This window comes from Nannobrachium achirus (assembly GCF_963921795.1).
Source record: "Nannobrachium achirus genome assembly, chromosome: 13".
NCBI classification, from domain to species: domain Eukaryota; kingdom Metazoa; phylum Chordata; class Actinopteri; order Myctophiformes; family Myctophidae; genus Nannobrachium; species Nannobrachium achirus.
In genome coordinates, this window is record NC_137833.1 from 13,060,250 (window position 1) to 13,082,134 (window position 21,885).

General features: G+C 41.7%; 1 protein-coding gene across 2 annotated transcripts in view; it reads right to left on the reverse strand.

Moving 5' to 3' along the window:
• Positions 1-21,885, reverse strand: part of LOC308297587 (cGMP-dependent protein kinase 1) — a gene marked incomplete at both ends in the record, with an annotated part of 208,173 nt that overhangs the window by 149,917 nt on the left and 36,371 nt on the right. For both annotated transcript variants that reach the window (XM_080741064.1, XM_080741063.1), the window contains one exon: positions 18,608-18,774. In XM_080741064.1, coding sequence (XP_080597190.1) covers positions 18,608-18,774 — 167 coding nt within the window. The remainder of the gene's footprint in view (positions 1-18,607; positions 18,775-21,885) is intronic.

The following is a 21,885-nucleotide window of genomic DNA, read 5'->3' on the forward strand; positions in this document are numbered from 1 at the left end:
CGTTGGCTGCCATGTTATTTGTGTCAACAGTGGCCACTGATAGCCAACGTAGTGGGGCTTTAACCCATTTAGGCCTAGAATTATTGAATGCTTTAACCAGTGAAAAATAGCAGATATACAAGCTCACAGCGCGGCACCGAGTGCCGCGCTGCGAGCTTGTAGATCTGCTATTTTTGAAAAAGTCGTGAAAATGTGTACAAATCTTTGAATATATTATTTTCAAAGCGAACGCTTGTAACTAAAATTTTGCTTCTGGGGGGTCCCTGGAACTAAATATTTTGAGATGGGGGTCCGTGGCCAAATAAATATAATTTTGAGGGTCCTTCACATGAAAAGGTTTGAGAACCACTGACATAGTAGTTTCTCAAGAACAGACTAACTGAGCTCCAGTTAAGTGAAAAGGACCTTTTCTTTGAAGATGGCCAGCCAGATTGCTGACATAGAAACATAGGGTTTTTCCAAAAAACCTTAGAAGGATTCAAAAGACACTCATAGAATCGGGTCAAATTCAAATTTTCACGATTTTTCAAAAATAGCAGATCTACAAGCTCGCAGCGCGGCACTCGGTGCCACGCTGTGAGCTTGTATAACTGCTATTTTTCAATAGTTAAAGCATAAAATAATGATACACAAAATGTGTACCCGTTCTAAATTGGTTAAGTCTTGCTTCTACTGGCCTGTCCCTTCCCATGAGCCCTGTGATAAATGGTGCATTTATATAGCGTCTCTAAATACACAGACCTTTTTACAACATGCATTACATTTACCTACAGTATTCACCAGATACCCATGTACCTGACAAACTATACTTCCTAAAGGTCAAGGTTGTCCACTATCACAACACCAGAGGCAGCTCCACTAATCATGTTCGACCTAGATTTAACATGAAGGCTCTAATTCGTTCTCCAGCTATACCACCAACATGTGGAACGCCCTCCCGCAAGCCTTAAAGGAGTGCAAATGAAAAGTCACTTTCAGACAGTTGCTACTCGAGACTTGTAAATAGACTAGGCCCCCATGTTTCCACCCCCACCCCCTTTTTCTTCCCCAATTTCTCTGCTTTTGTAAAAAATGATGTTATCCTCAAGCGTTAAAGCCAAAAGAAATCCCAAGACTGAAAATTATTTTCAGACCATGTCCCAATATCTGATTTCAGAAACATGGCGCACGCAGCACACACCAATATTTGGGTTGTATCCCTGAAGTTCTGAACTGCCTTCACTGAAGTATCTTCTGGAGTTCTGTTGTTTTCTATTGCTAGTCTGGCCAATTCAAAAACTCATATCTCATATCTATTCTCCGATAGACACATATCAGTAAAGTGGTTCCTGTGTAAATAAGCTGTAAAGCTTACTAGGATCTCCTTTTAGTTGACTTTGTACCAGTGATTTGTGCCGTAGTGAAACTGTACTTTTTCCTATTGCAAACTTCTAATACATTCTTCAATCAAATCACACGAAACCACACAACCCACCAGCCTGCTCAACTAGGAGTTAGGGGTTCATCTGCTCAAGGACACTTCAACACTATAACCTGGTGGAGAACTGTGATTGAACAGGGATCCATCAGCTCTCCTCCTGAGTCACCCAATTGGCCCTGTCTGAAAACCCTTAGTCCTTATATTAACACATGTTGGCCCTGACCGAGTCACACCCTTATTGATTGCACCTGTGAGGTTATCGCACTCCACTTCCCTCGCTGAGTGTGTGTGTGTGTGTGTGTGTGTGTGTGTGTGTGTGTGTGTGTGTGTGTGTGTGTGTGTGTGTGTGTGTGTGTGTGTGTGTGTGTGTGTGTGCGTGCGTGCGTGCGTGCGTGCGTGCGTGCGTGCGTGCGTGCGTGCGTGAGAGAGAAATAAGTCCAGTCCAATCTCTTATCTGCTGCTTGGCTGGACTCATCTCTCTTAGCATCTATCTGGGAGAGGAGGATACATCCATTCCATTCCACTGCTCTGCACTCACTGATGAGGCCTGGCTGCTCCACTTGTTGCTTTAAATGGAGGCAAGAAGCTGGTGCTTAGGAGAAGCATTATTTAATGATATATATAGATGTGTCATTTCAACTCTTCAATGTTTACTGCTCTCTTCCTGAAAATGTCCTGCAAATGCATGTTTTCCACAGGTTTCTTTCCCTGTTTTTCCTTTCTATTTTTGAAACTCAGAGGTTGTAAAAATTGCAAAAATAGCTGATCCACCATCTCAATGTTCTGCAAATCCCCTGTAAATCTACTGTAGATTGTAGATCTGCTATTTTTGAAAAATCGTGAAAATTTTTGACCCGATTCTATAAGTGTCTTTTGAATCCTAAGGTTTTTTGAAAACCCTATGTTTCTATGTCAGCAATCTGGCCAGCCATCGTCAAAGAAAAGGTCCTTTTCACTCAACTGGAGCTCAGTTAGTCTGTTCTTGAGAGACTAATATGTCAAGCATTCAATAACTCTAGGCCTAAATGGGTTAACAAGCACACACACAGACAATATATTATAGTACTTTACTTGTGTGCAAATATCCGCTGTGTGTTTACTAAAGAAGTTGGCCGGTGTTGTAGTGGGTAAATGTCATTATTCAAATGGCCTGCCGCCGCCTCAGGGTCAGGCCAGGGCAGGCTAACAGGAGAAGGTTTTGCATCTTTGCATAAGCCTCGGTATACAGGGGGCTATTTGTTTCTGTCATATTTAACGATGACACTTGAATCCCCTCTTTCACTCAACGTTTTAAGTAGACTTGGGAGAACGCGTCGGAATACCAAGTGTTCTATCTGCAGCGAAACAGTGGGACGGAGAGAAAATAATTGTTCAGCGGCTCAATTGCTGTCAAATTGCGGCTCAAGAAGGCTTGTTACTTGAAACCCCTTGAATAAATGACCCAGAACAGCGCTGAGGTGTGGAGCGTTTTTTAGCTTTTTTGTCTTTTTAAATAAAAACCAGCAACGGATATGTCTAATCTCATGCATGCACACAACTGCTGATTGTTATGCTGTGTGTAGTATATTTGTATATATCTTAGATTTTTACATATAGTTTCCTTCCTGTTTTTTTCCACCTTATAGGAGTACGGTAGTTCACCCCCAAAATGACTTTTTTTACAGAAAGTATTATTGAACTCAAGTCTCTATGGCATGAGTAATCACTAGAAAAAAAGTCATTTTGGGGGTGAACTACTCCTTTAATGCTCCCTCTTGCTTTTCTTTCCTGACAAACAGTGTTAATTACGTCGACTCACTAAACAATGACGCACTGACGAAAACTAAATAAAAGCTAAACTATGATGACTAAATATTACGACAAAAAACACACTGAAGATTTTGTAAAATAAATGAAACATTTTAAACATTAAAATGTTGGGGAGGGACTAGGGACTTAGTGGAAAAGAGATCCAATAGAACTAAGTCATTTAATTCTTGGTTGAGCGTAGGTGCTGGGGTCCGAAAATAGCAGATCTACAGGCTTGCAACGCGCTGTGAGTTTGCAGATCGGCAATTTTCGGAATGCAACAAAGTATCAATAGGGCATTATGATGCCATCACGGGCCACCAAAATGCAACTGTCGATTTGGTTATAAACTAAAAACATTCTAGATGACTAAAACAGGACAAAAACAAAAATGGAATCTTATTCAAAAGACTAAAACTACATTAAGATTAGGTGTCAAAATTGACACGGCTGAAAACAACGAATGGTGGAGCTTGCACAAAAACATCTGTCAAACATTCCACATTTACATACATCATGTTAGTTCTGTCAGTCTGTCAGTCACACGTCACACTTTTGCCCTACTCATATCTCCGCCACCGTTGCCCCTATCCATGCCAAACTTTGCACACAAACTCCTTGGCCGGCAAATCACAACCTCCCCTTCTCACATGGCCCTCTTCTAGCGCCACCATGAGACAGATTCTTGCAAAACACATTTTTGGACACTGCGCCAACAGATTTTGCCCTAAAATCACGCAAAGCAGTACACAGTATCTCTACAGTCATGTCATCAACATGGATCTGTCACATTTCCCATATTCCCTCCTGATTGGCTACCATTGCCTTCTAAAGTTTGTGTATGCGACCTGACGGTCGCTTATCTCCCGATTAGGGAGTCTTACTGGTATGAGTAAAAAACATGTAAACCAGTAAGACTCCCTAAATCGGGAGATAAGCGACCGGCAGGTCGCAATACACAAACTTTGGAAGGCAATGGTAGCCAATCAGGAGGAAATATGGGAAATGGGACAGATCCATGTTGATTGGGGTGTAAACTGTAGAGATACTGTGTACCGCTTTGTGTTATTTTAGGGTAAAATCTGTAGGAACAGTGTCCATATAAATTACATAATTACATGTTTGTATGTATAAAGCAATAATGTTCATTAGAACATCTGCAGGGCTGTTCATGGGCACTCGCGCATGCGCGCGCGCACGCACACACACACACACACACACAGCTTGTCACCATAGTAACCAGCCCAGCATTCATATCGTCATGCAATCAGAGTTGGACACCAGAGTGAGTTCTATTATCAGGAGTGCTTCCTGAAACGTTATCATGTCAAGGACCCCCCCCCCCCCCCCCCCCCCCCCAACCTGAAAAGATTCTGTGTCAGACAAGAAGGTCGCCATGAAAGTAGATTTGAGTTTTAACCTTTTAAAACCGGAAAATATTTCAGCCATATAGAAACGTTTCTTTCAGAAAAACGTTTAGGATTTGTAACATTGGTTATACTTCTAGGGTCCCTGGCACAGAACATGTTCAGATGTGTTCAGATGGGGGCCAAATATTTATCAATTTGGGGGTCATTGGCACAAAAAGGTTCTCATTATAGGGCTGTCACGATATGACATTTTACATGACGATTAATTGTCACTCAAATAATTGTCGATTAACGATTTAATTGTGTATTTGTCGTTGATAATTACATTTCTGTTTGGCTTTTAGGCTTCGAAGCTGCATATGGTAGATATGACACATAACCTAAATATACAAATACATTACTGATATATTTGACAACTTACTACTTAAAAAATAACATTGATGGTGGAAATAGCCGATCATCGCGACGCGTTGTGAGCTTGTAGATCTGCTATTTCCACTATTTCTGACATTTTTCAACATTCACGATTATGACGATTATGACAAAATAATTGCGATAATGTCAAATAATCACGATTAGACGATTATGTAATAATTGTGACAGCCCTACCTCATTATGTCCAAAACTGTTACTTTTCAGGATTCAAATTCAAGAACCGCAAAAGTAGCAGATCGACCAGCTCGAAAACGTGGCTCGATCTGCTACTTTCAATGCTTTTGTGTGCCGTTGTAGTATGTATGTACTAGTAGTAGTAGTTAAAATATCTGCCCGACAGCAAGGATATGTTATTATGACAGGCGTCGGCGACACACCATTAGGTTTATAGTAAATACAGTACTGTGGACCACGCAGCCTCCTATAGAAACATGACAGGCCGCTGTTGAGTGCTTACCTGTGTTTTGACGTCCCTGACACCGGCACTAGCTGTGTACAGGTGCAACAGATAGACGACGGTTTGACCACGTTATGCCTTACATAGTGGTGGGAGAAATACTCAGAGTTTTATTTAACCCATTTAGAACGGGTACACATTATTGTGTATCATTATTCTATGCTTTAACTATTGAAAAATAGCAGATATACAAGCTCACAGCGCGGCGAGCTTGTAGATCTCCTATTTTTTTTTTTTATCGTGAAAATTTGAATTTTGACCCGATTCTATAAGTGTCTTTTGAATCCTTCAAAGACTTTTTGAAAAACCTATGTTTCTATGTCAGCAATCTGGCTGGCCATCGTCAAAGAAAAGGTCCTTTTCACTTAACTGGAGCTCAGTTAGTCTGTTCTTGAGAGACTACTATGTCAGTGGTTCTCAAACCTTTTCATGTGAAGGACCCCCAAACTGATATTTATTTGGCCACAGACCCGCATCTCAAAATATTTAGTTCCAGGGACCCCCCAGAAGCAAAATTTGAGTTACAAACGTTCACTTTGAAAATACATATATTCAAAGATTTGCACACATTTTCACGACTTTTTCAAAAACAGCAGATCTACAAGCTTGCAGCGCGGCACTCGGTGCCGCGCTGTGAGCTTGTATATCTGCTATTTCTCACTGGTTAAAGCATTCAATAATTCTAGGCCTAAATGGGTTTTAAAGCAGAGGTTTTCAATCCTTTTCATATAAAGTATTTTTATGGGTTTCTATGGGTTTGATGCTCTGACATCATGCTCTGATGTCACTGTGATGTCAGGGGAACCACTCTACCAGAATGGGTTTGCCGCTCTGACATCACGCTCTGGCTTCACTGTGTCACACTAACAGAATCCCTTTTTTGCCCATATACTGTATGGAGTTCCCTGATGTCATCAATATTAATGATGCCCTGTTAGAGAGATCCCTGTGATGCCAGGGGGAACAAATCCCTTTTATGCCCATATATAGAGATATGGAGATCCCTGTGACGCCACAACCCTGATGTCCACATCACTGTGGCGCAACTAGTTACTAGTTTATTCTGCTTTTGAGCCACGGACCACCATTTGATAAGATTTAGCCTCTCAGACCCAAGGCTATTATATTAATTTATATTTTGTTAACGTTGGACTAGGTTTTGTCCACAATTCCATGCTGTGTTGATGTGGTACCATAGGAGAGATAACAGGCAAAATGTTGCTCAAAATAACTATTCTTCGACCTTCTCTAATTGTGTAGACCTCTTGTAGATGTTGCAGATATTGAACAGTAATCTAACTCTTGAGAGCGTGAAATGCAGCAGTCTTCATCAGCCACTGCAGTAGTGTGGTTCTGTTTACCAGCAGATTGAGCAGAAACACATTGTTGTCTCTCTGTATTGTGGTGTTATGTGTTCACTGTTTGGTAGACTCCCCCAAAATATCCCTGTCTACCAAAACAAACCAAAACATAATGAAAGGTCTATCATGTGTTTCCGCAGGAAAACACCACCAAACTACTCCAGTGGCTGTGAACTGCTGGGGAAATGATGGGTAGAAAAATAATAGTAACAGCAGGTTGAATGAGAACCTGGATGTGAGCTTCAATTCCAGCAAAGGGGTTTGCCCCTCGGTTTGAATCCACCACGGTGCATCCGCTTTTGTCAAGCGTCTACTCTCTAGGATACAACAGCAGTGACAAATTATGCTCATGTAGAGTCAAAGTACCTCATAGTTTCACTTACGTACAAGCACTGGAGTATACGTGTACTGTACATCCAGTACCAGTCACCACTGGTTATGTGCACGGTATAGCAAAGAACAGCCAACCTGGCGGACTGGATTAAATGTTTGCCAATCGTTGAAGGGCTGTCAAAGACCCTGGTGAAAAGCTTGGGACTGGGGGGGGGGGGGGGGGGACCTCGGTCAACTACGTCAGTGGTTCTCAACCTTTTTAGGCCACGACCCTTTTTTTTGTTTTTGCTTGTGTTTGACCAATGTTATGGTCACTTTGATTTGGGGGCACTGTACTATATTGATAGTTGTGTCTAAGGACACTTTATGTATATATATATTATTCGTTCCCTTTCTTGACATACCTTGCTCTTACTGTACTCTGTTCTTGTTTTTTTTTATTATTATTATTTATCTTTTTTCTTACTTCTCTGTAACTTTGTAAATAACCTTATACTGCTGTGCTGCCTCTGGGCAACTGATTTCCCCCATTGGGATAATAAAGGTATCTATCTATCTATCTATCTATCTATCTATCTATCTATCTATCACAAAATAATCATATTTTTTTACTGAGGACCCCCCACCCTGATAAGCACTTGGAATTGTAGGAGTTGGCATTACTTATAGTTTGACTCGATCTATTCCGTTGCGAGGCGTTGTGAGCATGTAGATCGGCTATTTTCACAATTTATGCCTCTAAAATTTGACCATGTTTGACCAGAGGTATAAAAAGGGTCTTTAAAGTCACTTTAGAAATGTGCAGATACCCTGTTAGTATACAATCATATTGTATGTTGGTCTGTTTACTGTCGAGTGAGAAAACAATGTTTAGCTAAACATTTGGGGACCCCACAAAATAATCTGGGGACGCCCCTGGGGGTCCCGACCCACAGGTTGAGAACCCCTGAACTACGTATTTGTTTACTAAGGATGGAGGGTTTGGATGTTTTTTCACAGAGAGACAGACAGACTGACAGACAGACTGACAGACAGGGAGACAGACAGACAGTCAGTCAGTGAGAGTTGTCAGTTGATTGGAGATGAATATGATGTGCAGCTCAGGGGGGACAGCAGCAGTTCATATCATTAGTGCATCGTCCCCACTCTGTCACTGTCACTAATCTGACCACAGAGTCCCCACTCTGTCACTGTCACTAATCTGACCACAGAGTCCCCACTCTGTCACTGTCACTAATCTGACCACAGAGTCCCCACTCTGTCACTGTCACTAATCTGACCACAGAGTCCCCAAACAATCTCAGCTGCTCTTCCACATTTGTTTCTTTTCTTCTTTTCTATTCATTTATTCTTTTTCTTTTACATTCTCTGATGTAAAAGAAAAAAAAAGATCAAGGGGGACCAAATTCATCATTTCTTACAACGCGTCCACTGCACCCAGCCAGCACGGCCCGACTCATCCCTAGATTGTGATGTGCTGATGGCTAAAAAGGCCCTTTCGTCTCTGTCTCGGTGGAAACCTCATAATTATGTCCAAAACTATGTTTCAGCAGGATTCAAATAAAACATATCAAAGGTAGCAGATGGACAGCGAGCTTGTGGATCTGCTACTTTCGATGCTTTTGTGTGATCTACAGTATGATCAAGTAGGGGAGTTCATTTACGAGAAAAAGAAGAAAAAAAAAGTTGAATATGGAAATAAGAAGTTTCTGCCCCGACAGCGACAAATTATTTGTACAACAATGAATCATCAACCAAAATGAATGACGGCTGCGACGCGTTGTGAGCTTGTAGATCTGCTATTTTCAGAGTGCAACACCCGAGCGCAACCAAACATAAAACGACTTCCCCGTCTTTTAGTTCTACTGGATTTCCTCTCCACTCGTCCCTCTGTAACATTTCAGTCTAGTTTTTATTTGTGGACAAAATTGTCAATAATATATTTCGTCTTAGTTTTATTCATCATAGCTTAGTTTTTATTTTGTTTTTCTCTTGAAAAAAAGCAGTCGACGATCGGTTTTTCGTCATAGGTGATCGTCGTCCAAATCAGTGGTTCTCAACTTTTTCAGGCCGCCACCCCCAAGATAATCATATTTTAACTGGGGACCCCCCACCCTGACGAGCACTAATACGGTTCTATTGTGAGGCGTTGTGAGCATGTAGATCGGCCAATTTCACAATTTCTGCCTCTAATGTTTGCAGTTAATCATCTGGGGACCCCACCATAATAATTTGGGGATCCCCCTGGGGATTCCGACCCACAGGTTGAGAAGCACTGCTCGAAATCAACACTAGGGTGAGGAGGAGAGGTGGTTCCATGATTAGCATCCATTGTAACAACAACAACCCCAAGCCACCTGTAGAACAGCAGGTCTCATTATCCCCCACTCCAATTTATGTCCTTTTGTTGGTCACAGTTCTGTCCTGTTGGGAGGCTTTCACAATAATAGCTCCTTGTTACCAGGGAACCACGGTGAGTGAGTACCGAGATCACTTTCCACCAAAATAGTCCATGGGCCATAAGAGATGTCGCTCTCGGAAAGGTGGCAAAGGTTACATAGCATTTTTGAGAAGCTCTCTATCTGTAGAAAGTATTTTGGTATGATAACTCTTTCTGAGACACAGCTAAATTGGTTTTATCAGCCGCTAAAGTTGGTGTCCCATTAACTTTACTATACAGGAAAAAAATGCTTCAAGTAGCATATGAGTGGTCAAATTAGGTTTTTTTTCATGATTTTGAATCCATTGCAAGCATGTGTTTTGCACCAAAAACATTCATTGTGCTAAAAGTGCTCCCACAAAACTATGATTTCGTGATGAAAAGTGACCTGTTCATAGATTCCATATAGTTTTCGATATAGTTTGACAGCAAAATCATCAGTGTATTTTGGATTCATGTCAATTTGTGTTTTCAGATATTTAACCACTTGAACCGTCAATACGTATAAAACTTGACCTTTCACTCTGTACTTAGTCTGCACTTTTTCCCCTCTACACCAACCTCTTTGCCGCCAATTGCCGGAAATAGCCGATCTACAAGCGAGGCGTTGTGAGCTTGTAGATCAGGCTATTTTTGGCTGAAGTTCTCTGAATATGGACGCTAGCGTTCAGGTGGAGGTGGAATATAAAAAGGAGAAAAAAAAAAGGTTCTATCACACAAAGATTTGGAGGACCCCCTGCAGTAACTCTGAGGACCCCCTAGGGGTCCCGGACCCCCTGTTGAAGACCCCTGCACTAAAGGATTAAACGGAGCTCCTAGTAGAAGTTCAGGAGCAGGAACACCCTTACAACCCACCTTACCTCCAAAACAAGTCTCTTCCGTTCACCTATAAATGCTCACCTAACCCTCTGGCACTCCTCTTCGATCAGGCACTGATCAGCACTCCACGCGGCTACTCCCCCCGTTTCTCCTTCTCTCTACTCTTTCCTTTGCTTCACTGCATTCGTCTGATTTGTCTGCGATTTGTTTTCTTCCAATGACTTTGAAATACTTAAAACACTTATTGATTTATCAATCAATGTGTGTTTAGGGAATTTTAAAGATGGTCCTTGCTCGGACAATCAACAACCAGGGAGTAGCAGCGGTACCAAAGCAGTTACTGGTGTTTCTAGCTCTCAATGTCCTTGAAGGTGCATAGTGTGCACGGCAGGTTCTTACTACCAAGTTCTGTACTGAATTCATCCTAGTCTCTTGAGCCAGGTGTGACACTCTGAATTGAATTGAACATGGATCTTCAACAGGGGGTCCAGGACCCCAAGGAGGTCCTCAGAGTTACTACAGGGGGTCCTCCAAATCTTTGAATGATGGAAACTTTTTGTTCTCCTTTTTTATAATAACCACTTGAACCCTAGTGTCCATATTCTGAGAACTTTAGCCAAAAATAGCAGATCTACAAGCTCACAACGCCTCGGCTATTTTCAGCAACGAGCTTTGGTGTATAGTGGAAAAAGAGCAGACTAAGTACAGAGCGAAAGGTGAAGTTTATTAAGTATTGATGGTTCAAGTGGTTAAAAGACAAATTGACATGAATCCAAAATACGCTGATGATTGTGCTGTCAAACGATGAAACTATATGGAATCTATGAAAAGGTTGTGGGGGTCCCTGCTTCATCTCTCTTTCATCCTCTACACCAAAGCTCTTTGCCGAAAATAGCCGATCTACCTGCGAGGCGTTGTGAGCTTGTTGATCTGCAATTTTTGGCTAAAGTTCTCCGAATATGGACACTAGGATTCAAGTGGTTAATAGTTTAAAAAAGGAGAAAAAAAAAGTTCTATCACTCAAAGATGTGGAGGACCCCTGTAGTAACTCTGAGGAACCCCTAGGGGTCCCGGTCCCCCTGTTGAAGACCCCTGGTATAAACGAAACATCAGTCACATCCGGTTTATCCTCTGATCATTTTCAGAGCTTCCGTTGGAAATTGTATGAGGAAACAGCTTGGCTCACGCGAGACTAAACTCAACCTGACCTAGGGCTGTCACGATTATGACATTTTACATGACGATTAGTTGTCACTCAAATAATTGCGATTAACGATTTAATTGTGTTTTTGTCGTTGACAATCACATTTCTGTTTGGCTTTTAGGCTTTGAAGTTGCACATGGTAGATATGACACGTAACCAGTGGTGTGATATGGATTTTAGAAGTGGTACCCCTCTAAATTCAACATTTTTAATGTAGCCTAACTATATTTCTTAATAGTTACATTGTTAGTTTCAATTAATGTGTTTCAATTAATCTATTTTTTTATATAAAATATAAAAGAACTTTACATATTACATAGACTTTACTTTACAATCATAGACACTTTCGGAACTCTCCCTCCGCTATGCATGCAGCTCTGACAAAACAACACACTGCTTCGTTTTTCTTCCACTCTTGTGAAGTAAACAGATGAAATGTTCACAAAAGGAGACGTTTTGTCTGCAAAGAATGCAAGTCGAACGTGCTGCTGGCCGTGTACAAGTGTAAATGAGGACGTAGGTGAGAACTGCCTACCCGAGTATTGTTATGCAAAGGCAAAGCAGCTAGCCAGGTAGGGGGACTGAAATGTTCGTGCTGACCGCGGCGTCACACAGCTTGACGACGTGCGTGCACGCGCGGGTCGTGTGTGCGTGCATGTGGGGCGTGCGTACGTGCAGCTTGAAAAAAAGAAGTGTGGGCTCGCCGAGCCCAACCGAGCCCACGGCATCTCACCCCTGCACGTGACGTAACCTAAATATACAAAGACATTTCTGACATATTTGACAACTTTAAACTTAAAAAAAGAACACTGATAGTGTAAATAGCCGATCTACAAGCTCACAACGTGTCGCATCGCTATCGCTGCTATTTCCACTAATAGTATGTCAATTTTTCGAAACGATTATGACGATTATGACAAATAATTATGTCAAATAATTGCGATTAGATGATTATGTAATAATTGTGACAGCCCTAACCTGACCTATGGGTTCTTCTCCTTTTCTTCAGGTCCTCATAATGAAGTCTTTTCTTTGTTTTGTAACGCGCCAATTCAAACAATGCCCTTTAACATCCCCCAATCTGACCTGGGATCACAGCAATAAACCTCCTAATTAAAATGTCAAATGCCCTGAGGCCATCATTATCCATAGGGCATTACCCAGGATCAGTGCTCTGCCTTTTTTTTTTTTTTTGTTATCAATTATTTTTATTTTCCATAACATAAAATTAGAGACATACATATGAATAGAACAAGAAAAAGTAAAACATTAATCAAAAGAAAAATGCAATTAACAGACAAACACAAACAATAGCAAAACAAGAAAAGGAAAAGAAAACCCACCCACCCCCTTTCCCCGGACCAACACGGAATGTACAATAGTGCATGCCTGTGCTAGGCTGTTACCACTATATAGTGATTTCTTGAATCATAGCCTTAAGCTTATCTGCAATGTCCGACCACATATTAATGTTTTCTTCTTTTGCTCCGTGTAACCTTGCTATCGACTGCTCTAAATATACTATATCTAGAAAGGTTAAGGCCCACTGGCGAAACGTTAACGTATGAGGAGGTTTCCACCGCGTAGCTACCATCTTCTTCGCCGCCGTTAATCCAGCAAAGAAGATGCGCTTGCGTATATTGTTTAGTTGCAACTGTGAGACGTCATTTAATAAAAATAAAGAAGGAGAAGATATGATATTAATACTAAAAATAGTTGAAAGTTTTGAGGCAACCATATTCCAGAATGACGACACATTTGGGCATTCCCAAACCATGTGAAGGAAGGTACCAATACTATTTGAGGCGCAGAGAGTGCAGTTGGGATTATTCAAAATCCTCATAGCACATAGTCTGCGGGGAGTTAAATAAGTCCGATGAACAAAATTTAAATGAATTTGTTGATGGTCTGGATTTCTAGAAGATAGCCTAATGTTAGACCACACTGTGTCCCAACAAAAGTCAGGGTCCAAATTTGGTACATCATTCCTCCAAACAGTATCAACAGATAGGGGCCCATAACTACAGTCTAATAAAAAACCATAGAGGGTGGAAACCAAACCTCTTGTTCTGTTACCATCACAGATAAACTCATGGAAGGGGTGCAATCTAAGGGGAGCTTGCCATGGGACCCCATAGGTCCTCATGGACAATCTCAGTTGGAAGTAGAAAAAAAGGGTATTTCCAGGCAGATTGAAGATGTCACACAAATCTCGAAAAGGTCGTAAACCATTTCTATCAAATAAGTCCCCTAATGTACGAATCCCCTTAGCCCTCCACCTTGGAAAGCGAATGGGGCGATCCTCGATTAAAAGTCTTTGATTATTGAACACTGGGGAAAATAAGTTCCATTTACAATCAATCTTACACATCTTTTCAGCTGCTCTCCATACTGCCACTAAATGAGAAATGATAGGTCCAAAGCGAACTTTGCATTGATGTGTAGTTATGTTTGAATAGATAAGATCTCTCAATTCAACAGGCTGCACTAAACTCTCCTCAAGCTCTCTCCAAGAAACCTTATTTGCTGGGTTAAACCAATTTAAAAGGGGGCGGAGCGTGAAGGCCCAATAATAAAATTTAAAGTTGGGCAATGAAAGGCCGCCAGTGCTCTGCCTTTTTGGCTGTACCACGACAGCGCTGCGAGCCCTAGAAACTGACTGACTGACTGACTGACTGACTGACTGACTGACTGACTGACTGACTGACTGACTGACTGAGTTATGAAGTTACTCAGCGGTGGAAAGTCACTAAGCATATTTACTTAAAGCTATACTGTGTAAGTTGCTCAACTAGTGGTCAGTAGCAGTAGAGCAAACCGCGGTCGCGTCTGCTTTTTTCGGCCGTTTTTCGCCGCGGACCGGGCATTCAGACCATCGCCTCGCCGAGACCTATCCATAGAGGTCTTTCGTGTCCCTCTACGAGCCTCGGTTGGGGAGTTACATGCTAGACTCCTAGCCCAGTGTAAACACTGCAGTGTACTTCCTGAAGAGCTCAGCAGTGTATGATCTGGGCTTTGATTGGCCGGTAGGGAGACACGTGTACAGAATGATGCATATGACGTAGAACACATATAAAGAAAAGGCTTTGGGAGCTGAAATTAACAGAGTGGGGGTTCTAAAACTTTAGCGATTTAATAGTTAGGACAATTTTAAGATATGTTTTATAAAAAAAGTTACATAGTATAACTTTAAAGTAGGACTTCACCTCTTTTCAACCTGTCTTCATATAATAGGTCCTCACTAATGTTCATGATAGAATAGCAAAAAAAAAATCTACTACGTCTGGGTCTCATAGGAGAGCTATGGCCGGGTCAAATCCATGCACCAGAGACATCATCAATGGGGAATCCAAGCGAATAGAAACTGCAGGCTTTCTATTCCTGAAAAGTTGCAATGTTAAAGTGGAAGCCATCAAAAATCTGTCAAACGATGATGTCACTGTTGGATGGATTTGACCTGCCCACAGCTCTCCCATGAGACCCAGACTGAGTAGGAAAAAATTGTGCTATTTTATCATGAACATGATAGTGAGGATTATATGAAGACAGGTTGAAAAGTGGTGAAGTCCTCCCAGAATTAAACATTTTTTAATAAACAGGGGTCTTCAACAGGGGGTCCGGGACCCTTCATGAGTGTCAAGCACAGCGTGCTTAGGTATGTGGTTAATGATCATTTATGGTATGTGTTTTATTTATTTATTTATGTTTTATCCCACAATTTTGTAACCCATTTCTCACCCAGTGCCAATTGCCTAAACTGTAATCCTGGGTGTTGCTCTCCCTCTGCCAACCTGGGGAGAGCCCTGAAACTGAGCTCATGCTTCCTTCAGTGCATGAGGAGCGATCAGGCCGCTTCTTATCACCTGACAGGGGAGAGCTTCCCCGGTTGGACGAGCAGTAGCGCGTGGAAGGAACACGTTATTCCAACCAGTTCCAGGGGGAGGCAGTATAGAGACCAGGATTACTGCATGTTTTTTGTGAGGGTACCTACCCTAGGGGACGTGGGGAGAACATGCAAACTCCACACAGAAAGGCCCTTTCGCCAACCCCACCTAGGGTGTGGGCACTGATGACGTGGAGGAGAGGACACTACAAGGAGTGAGCTTGTAGATCGTCTATTTTCTATGTTTTTGCCTCTTTCATGCGTTATTTCAATTTGGCCAATGTTTGACCAATGTTTTGGCAAATGTTTGATTAATAGGTCTCAAAGGTCCTAAAATCGTCACTTCACTGTCATCTGGGGAACCCCGCAAAATCATGCGGGGACCCCAAGGATGATAACCCCTGCTATACAGTAAAAAAAAAATAGAAAATAATATACAAAATAAAAAAAACAATGTTAATAATTCAGCCACTGAGAGCAACCAGTAAATGTTGTGCCCTCTCAGTAATTAAAATCAATAGCATATATGGGACAATATAGTGTTGATCGATGTCCGCAGTCTAACTGGCAGAATATTAACCTTTAAATGCCACTTACATCTAACCGGCCTTCTCTGATAACCCACTCCATCACCTCTCTCACTCTATTGTAAAAGTTTCAACAGCATTTAGATTTGGAGCGTCTATTTTGAGTCAGGACGACTTTTGAAATAATGTATTTATAGTTTTCGTCTTCATGCCGTTGTTTCAGCTTGCTCGTCGGCTACTGCCATGTCGATACACTCGCAGTTTCCAGTTCTATGGACGGTGTGTATAGTAGTAAAACAGGAAAATCAATCACTTCCGCATCCGCTCTATCGTTGTGTCGTTTTCATAGTACGCAGAACTATTTTTGAAAATGTTCAGTTATGGAGAGATCTCCACAAAAGCAGTTTCACCTGGACTTTACTTCACTTAGTATTTCTCCACAGTCAAATAAAGAGAGCTCTGGGGAGACTCTTGTTTGAGGAACGTATATGTAAGCCATTTACCATGAGAGGGAGTGGGTTGTTGGCTGATTTACCACTGTTTCAGGGTTGTGGCACGAGGCGAAGCCAACAACCCACGACCCTCGAATGGTAAATTGCTTTTCTACCACTTCTACCATATAAATGAAAGAAAACACAGTTGTAACTTGCAAGGTTATTTAGTTATACAACTGCAACACAACAGTGGGCGGGTTCCATGAGCCAGTTGTTGACTGATTTACCACTGTTTTAAGCCAATCAGAATCCAGTATCTGAACATGTGACCACAAAAAGTGGTAGGAATATTCAGCCAGTGAGAGCTCATCTCCGCAACCCCTCCTCTCATTCTGCACTCCCAACGCCACACCGGACGCCATACATCAGGGCAAGCAGACGCGTGTTGTTGTCGGCCCAGGTTTGTATACAGTCTCTGTCGGGTGGAAACCTCATCATATCTCCAAAAACTGTTACTTATCAGGATTCAAATACAAAAATAGCAGATCTACAAGCTTTGTGATAGTTTTGTGTGACTCTGTAGTAGGATCAAGTAGGGCATTAATTAAAGAAAGAAAGAAAGAAAGAAAGAAAGAAAGAAAGAAAGAAAGAAAGAAAGAAAGAAAGAAAGAAAAAGAAAAACTCAAAGGGTTAGAGCAGTGGTTCTCGGTCTTTTTTGGCTTACACTGATTTCCAAAGCCAAGTACCCCCTTCCCCTGACTACAGCAAAATTGACATCAAAAGTCCAGTTCCAATGCCAATACATTCAAAATAAATTGCAAATAAACATGGCTTTCTATTCAATAAAGGTTATTAAGTAATTGATGTAATTTCCTAATTTGGTTTAGAAATGTACAGATGAGCAGGTTCACACACTCTCTGTCAATGTTTTATCATTAACCATAAGTAAAATACATATTCCCATTTTCTAGTTTTCCCCTGCAGTACCCCCACGTACCCCTAGGGGTACACATACCCCCATTTGACAAACACTGGGTTAGAGTATGGAGATAAGAGGTTTCTGCCCGACAGCAACGATTATGTTAGGAACAGGCGTTAAGACATCATATCCTATATTTATAGAAATGTCAAAGCTTTACCCAAGACAAAAAAAAGAGAAAGGCATGCCATCTCCGGTTTACTTCCTGTATCTGTGTGACATACAGTAGCTGGATGCCTTTTTAGGAGACCGGAAAGCAGGTTGGAGTCTCTTCATAATTCATTCCAATATGGGAGAGTGAACATGAACGCAGCTTCTGAACCAAGTCATTACCCCATGGTCACTAAACGAAGTCAACATTGGACACAATCGCCACAATATTCTCAGCATTTTGACACTAAAATGGCTTTTTCTCTGAGACACAAATCAGGAGAAAATCGACTTCAACATCAACATTTCTGTCCCAGCAACGCACTCTCGTCGGATCTAACATCAGTAAAGATAGGACGTTTGTTACCAGGCTTTTCTCTTTGCAGATGAGTAAGCCTGGCTATGCCAGGTGACATTTGTGTACCCAGGGGCGTCACAAGGGGGGGGAAAGTGGGACTGAGTTACTAGGGCCCAAGAGGAGGGGAGGGGCCTTAATTATTTTATACTTTAGCTATTGAAAAATAGCAGATATACAAGCTCGCAACGCGGCAACGAGTGCCGCGCTGCGAGCTTGTAGATCTGCTATTTTTGAAAAGTTGTGAAAATGTGGGCAAATCTTTGAATATATGTATTTTTTAAGCGAACATTTGTAACTCAAATGTTGCTTCTGGGGGGGGGGGGGGGGGGGGTCCCTGGAACTAAATATTTTGAGATGGGTTTCAATGGCCAAATACATATCATTTTGGGGGTCCTTCACATTAAAAGGTTTGAGCACCACTGACATAGAAACACAGTTCTTTTTTTTTCTCAAAAAAACATAGAAGGATTTGAAATATTCAAAGACTTGCACAAATTATTCACGATTTTTCAAAAATAGAAGATCTACAAGCTTGCAGCGCGGCACAGCTTGTATATCTGCTATTTTTTAATAGTTAAAGTACCCAGGGCCCAGAATTTGGTGCGACGCCCCTGGCCTATCTTTCCATATGCACCATCTTTAGCTTTACCTTCCATGACGTAGACCAGGGAGCCCACGTCGCCCTCCTTGATGATGCAGCTGTCCTTGCCATACTCCACGGGGTACATGCAGTCCACAATCTCCTGGATCTGGGACAGCTCCAGGTTCTTCATGAAGTCGTTGTCTAAGATGGCCTCTTTGATCAGGTCCTTGGACCTGGATGAGAGAGAGGAGAGGAAAGAAAAAAGGGACATCGTTGTTATGATAAGAAATACTATTTTAGGGGCACAAACACAATTTCTTTATTTGGATAAAGGGATGCCAAGTCAAGTCGAGTTTATTTGTGTAGTCCTTAATCACATGTCAACAGTCTCAAAAGAGCTTTACTGGCCCACCTTTTAACCAAAAGAAAATGATCTCTCCTTGGTCTTAGTCTCCCAATCAGTAAAGGAAAGGAACCTTGAGAAGGATTACGAAAGGATTACGAAAGTTGTTTTTTTTAAAACCGGATTTCTTTAGTCCGAAGCCAATCCGCTTCTTTTAGAGCCCTATCTCACCGATTACCGATTTATTTACTGACGTTGTACCAAAAATAGAAGATCTACAATCTCATACGCGCGCAATGCCACATGTTTTGAGTTTGTAGATCTGCTATACTTGAACATATCGTCTCTGTCGGGTGGAAACCTCATACTGTATGTCAAAAACTGTATGTTACTTTTCAGGATTCAAATAATAAAAAAGTAGAAGATCTACAAGGTCGAAACCGGCGTGAACATGGTAGCATACATGCACCTATAAGGTTCATGCCCGGAACGGGGACACCAGGGCCACATCAGCAGCATAGCCGGGGAGCCACAGGCCCAAAAGCTCAAAGAATAGGGTTTTACCTTACCTGTGACGTCATGACATACTTTTTATTTTAGTTTTTTCTATTAATTTGGTCATTAAGGTACACAGAATGAGAGGCCTGCTCTGTCGGAAACATTGCGAAAAAAAGTTATGGCCATTTGTATCACTGTCCCATCGACTTCACTATAGTGTGTGCCAGCGGCTACGTCATTGTAGTCCTTAGCGGCCATTTCTTGGGTAAAAACACAGGTGTTTCAATTGTTTGATTGCATAGAACTAATGCTATAGTCTAATCAGAACACCTGTGTAAGGCTGTGTTTACCCAAGAAATGGCCGCTCTTAGAACTACATTTGGCACACCCTATACAGGAAAAATAAATATGCTTTAAGTAGCATGTGAGGGGTCAAACTAGGGGTTCTTGGTGATTCTGAATCCATTGCAAGCATTTGTTTTGCATGAAAAACATTTCTTGGGCTAGAAAACGGACCAAAATAACGGTGAAAAGTGATGACTCATCACTTTTCACAGGTTTGAGAGGCTGAAATCTAGCCCAAGGAATGTTTTCATGCAAAACAAATGCTTGCAATGGATTCAGAATCATGAAGAACCCCTAGTTTGACCCCTCACATGCTACTTAAAGCATATTTTTTTGTGTTTTTTCTAGTATAGTGAAGTCAATGGGAAACTTTTTTTCGCAATGTTTCCGGCAGAGCAGACCTCTCATTCTGTGTACCTTATTGACCAAATTAATAGGAAAAACGAAAATTTGGAGTATGTCATGACATCACAGGTCTTCTCTCATTTTGGCACAGTGGCTCCCCGGCTATAAAGGTCAAATAATGGCTGATATACGGGTATCGGACTGACAAAAGATGGGACCCTCTTCCACGGTGGACAGGAAACATCTTAGGGGATTTAGTCACATCGTGTTTGTGACAAGACAGTGTGTTCTGACTTCAGGGTGTGTTTTTTTTCCCCATTTCCTTCACAAAGCATGGAACAAATCAAACACTAACACGTTTTTGTCCCTAATAAGAAGAAGCCTGTTCCTCTTTGCTATGGTAGTGTAAAAGCCTAATTTATTTAGCCTTCAGAGTGTTTTCAGACTGCACGTCGGCTGCGAGGATAACAAGGATAACATTTCTGCACTCCTTCCTGCTCATAAAAGATAACATTTATGTAGTGGGTGGTGCAGGGGTGTCACACCAAATTCTGGGCCCTGGGTACAAGGATTCACTGCGGGGCCCCTGTGCTTTAATTATTGAAAAATCATGAAAATCTTTGAATATTTCAAATCCTTCTGAGGTTTTTGAAAAACCCATGTTTCTATGTCAGTGGAGCTCAAACCTTTTCATGTGAAGGACCCCCAAAATGATATGCATTTGGCCACGGAACCCCATCTCAAAATATTGAGTTCCAGGGACCCCCCAAAAGCAAAATTTGAGTTACAAATGTTCGCTTAAAAAATACATATATTCAAAGATTTGCACACATTTTCAAGACTTTTCAAAAATAGCAGATCTACAAGCTCGCAGCGCGGCACTTCAGTGCCGCGCTGTGAGCTTGTATATCTGCTATTTTTCAATAGCTAAAGTATAAAATAATTAAGGCCCCTCCACCACCTTGGGCCCTAGTAACTCAGTCCCACTTTCCTACCCCTTGTGACGCCCCTGTGGTGGTGGTCTCCTGGCTTGGAAGTCAAAATAGCACAAGAGCCTCTCAAAGCCTTCTCCACACGAGATGCACTCCTAATTTGGTTAAGATGGACAGAAATCTTAATCCCAGTGGTGTAAAAAAGTACTCACATTCTTTACTTGAGTAGTAAGGTATCAATGCTGCAATGTAGAACTACTCTGTTACAAGTAAAAGTCCAGAAACCCCCACAACCTTGTCATAGATTCCATATCGTTTCATTGTTTGACAGCACAATCATCAGTGTATTTTGGATTCATGTCAATTTGTGTTTTCAGATATTTAACCACTTGAACCGTCAATACTTAAATAATAACCTTTCACTCTGTGCTTAGTCTTTTCTCCCCTCTACACCAAAGCTCTTTGCCAAAAATAGACGATCTACAAGCTCACGCCGCCTTGCAGTGCGAGGCGTTTGGAGGACCCCCTGTAGTAACTCTGAGGACCCCCCCCGTTGAAGACCCATGACATAGACTACAATTGTCAGTCACACTGACTGCGATGACACAAAAGGTTTCTAAGGTGATGGCGAGCCTGTGTGTCATGTGTTAATGACAGCATCCATGGAGGGACAGAGAAGTGTTGGCAAACTTGGCATCCAGACCCGTTTCACAATAGCCCATGTTGACATGAAATAGAATAGGCTAAACTCTGCTAGTACACAATAAGGTTCAATTCCATTCAGGTCAGACAGAGCCAGGGTTCTGCTGCTATTGTTGTGCGTCTTGTGTGTTCACAGAAAGGCTCTGCTACACTGAAGCCACACTCACACATCAGTGTTG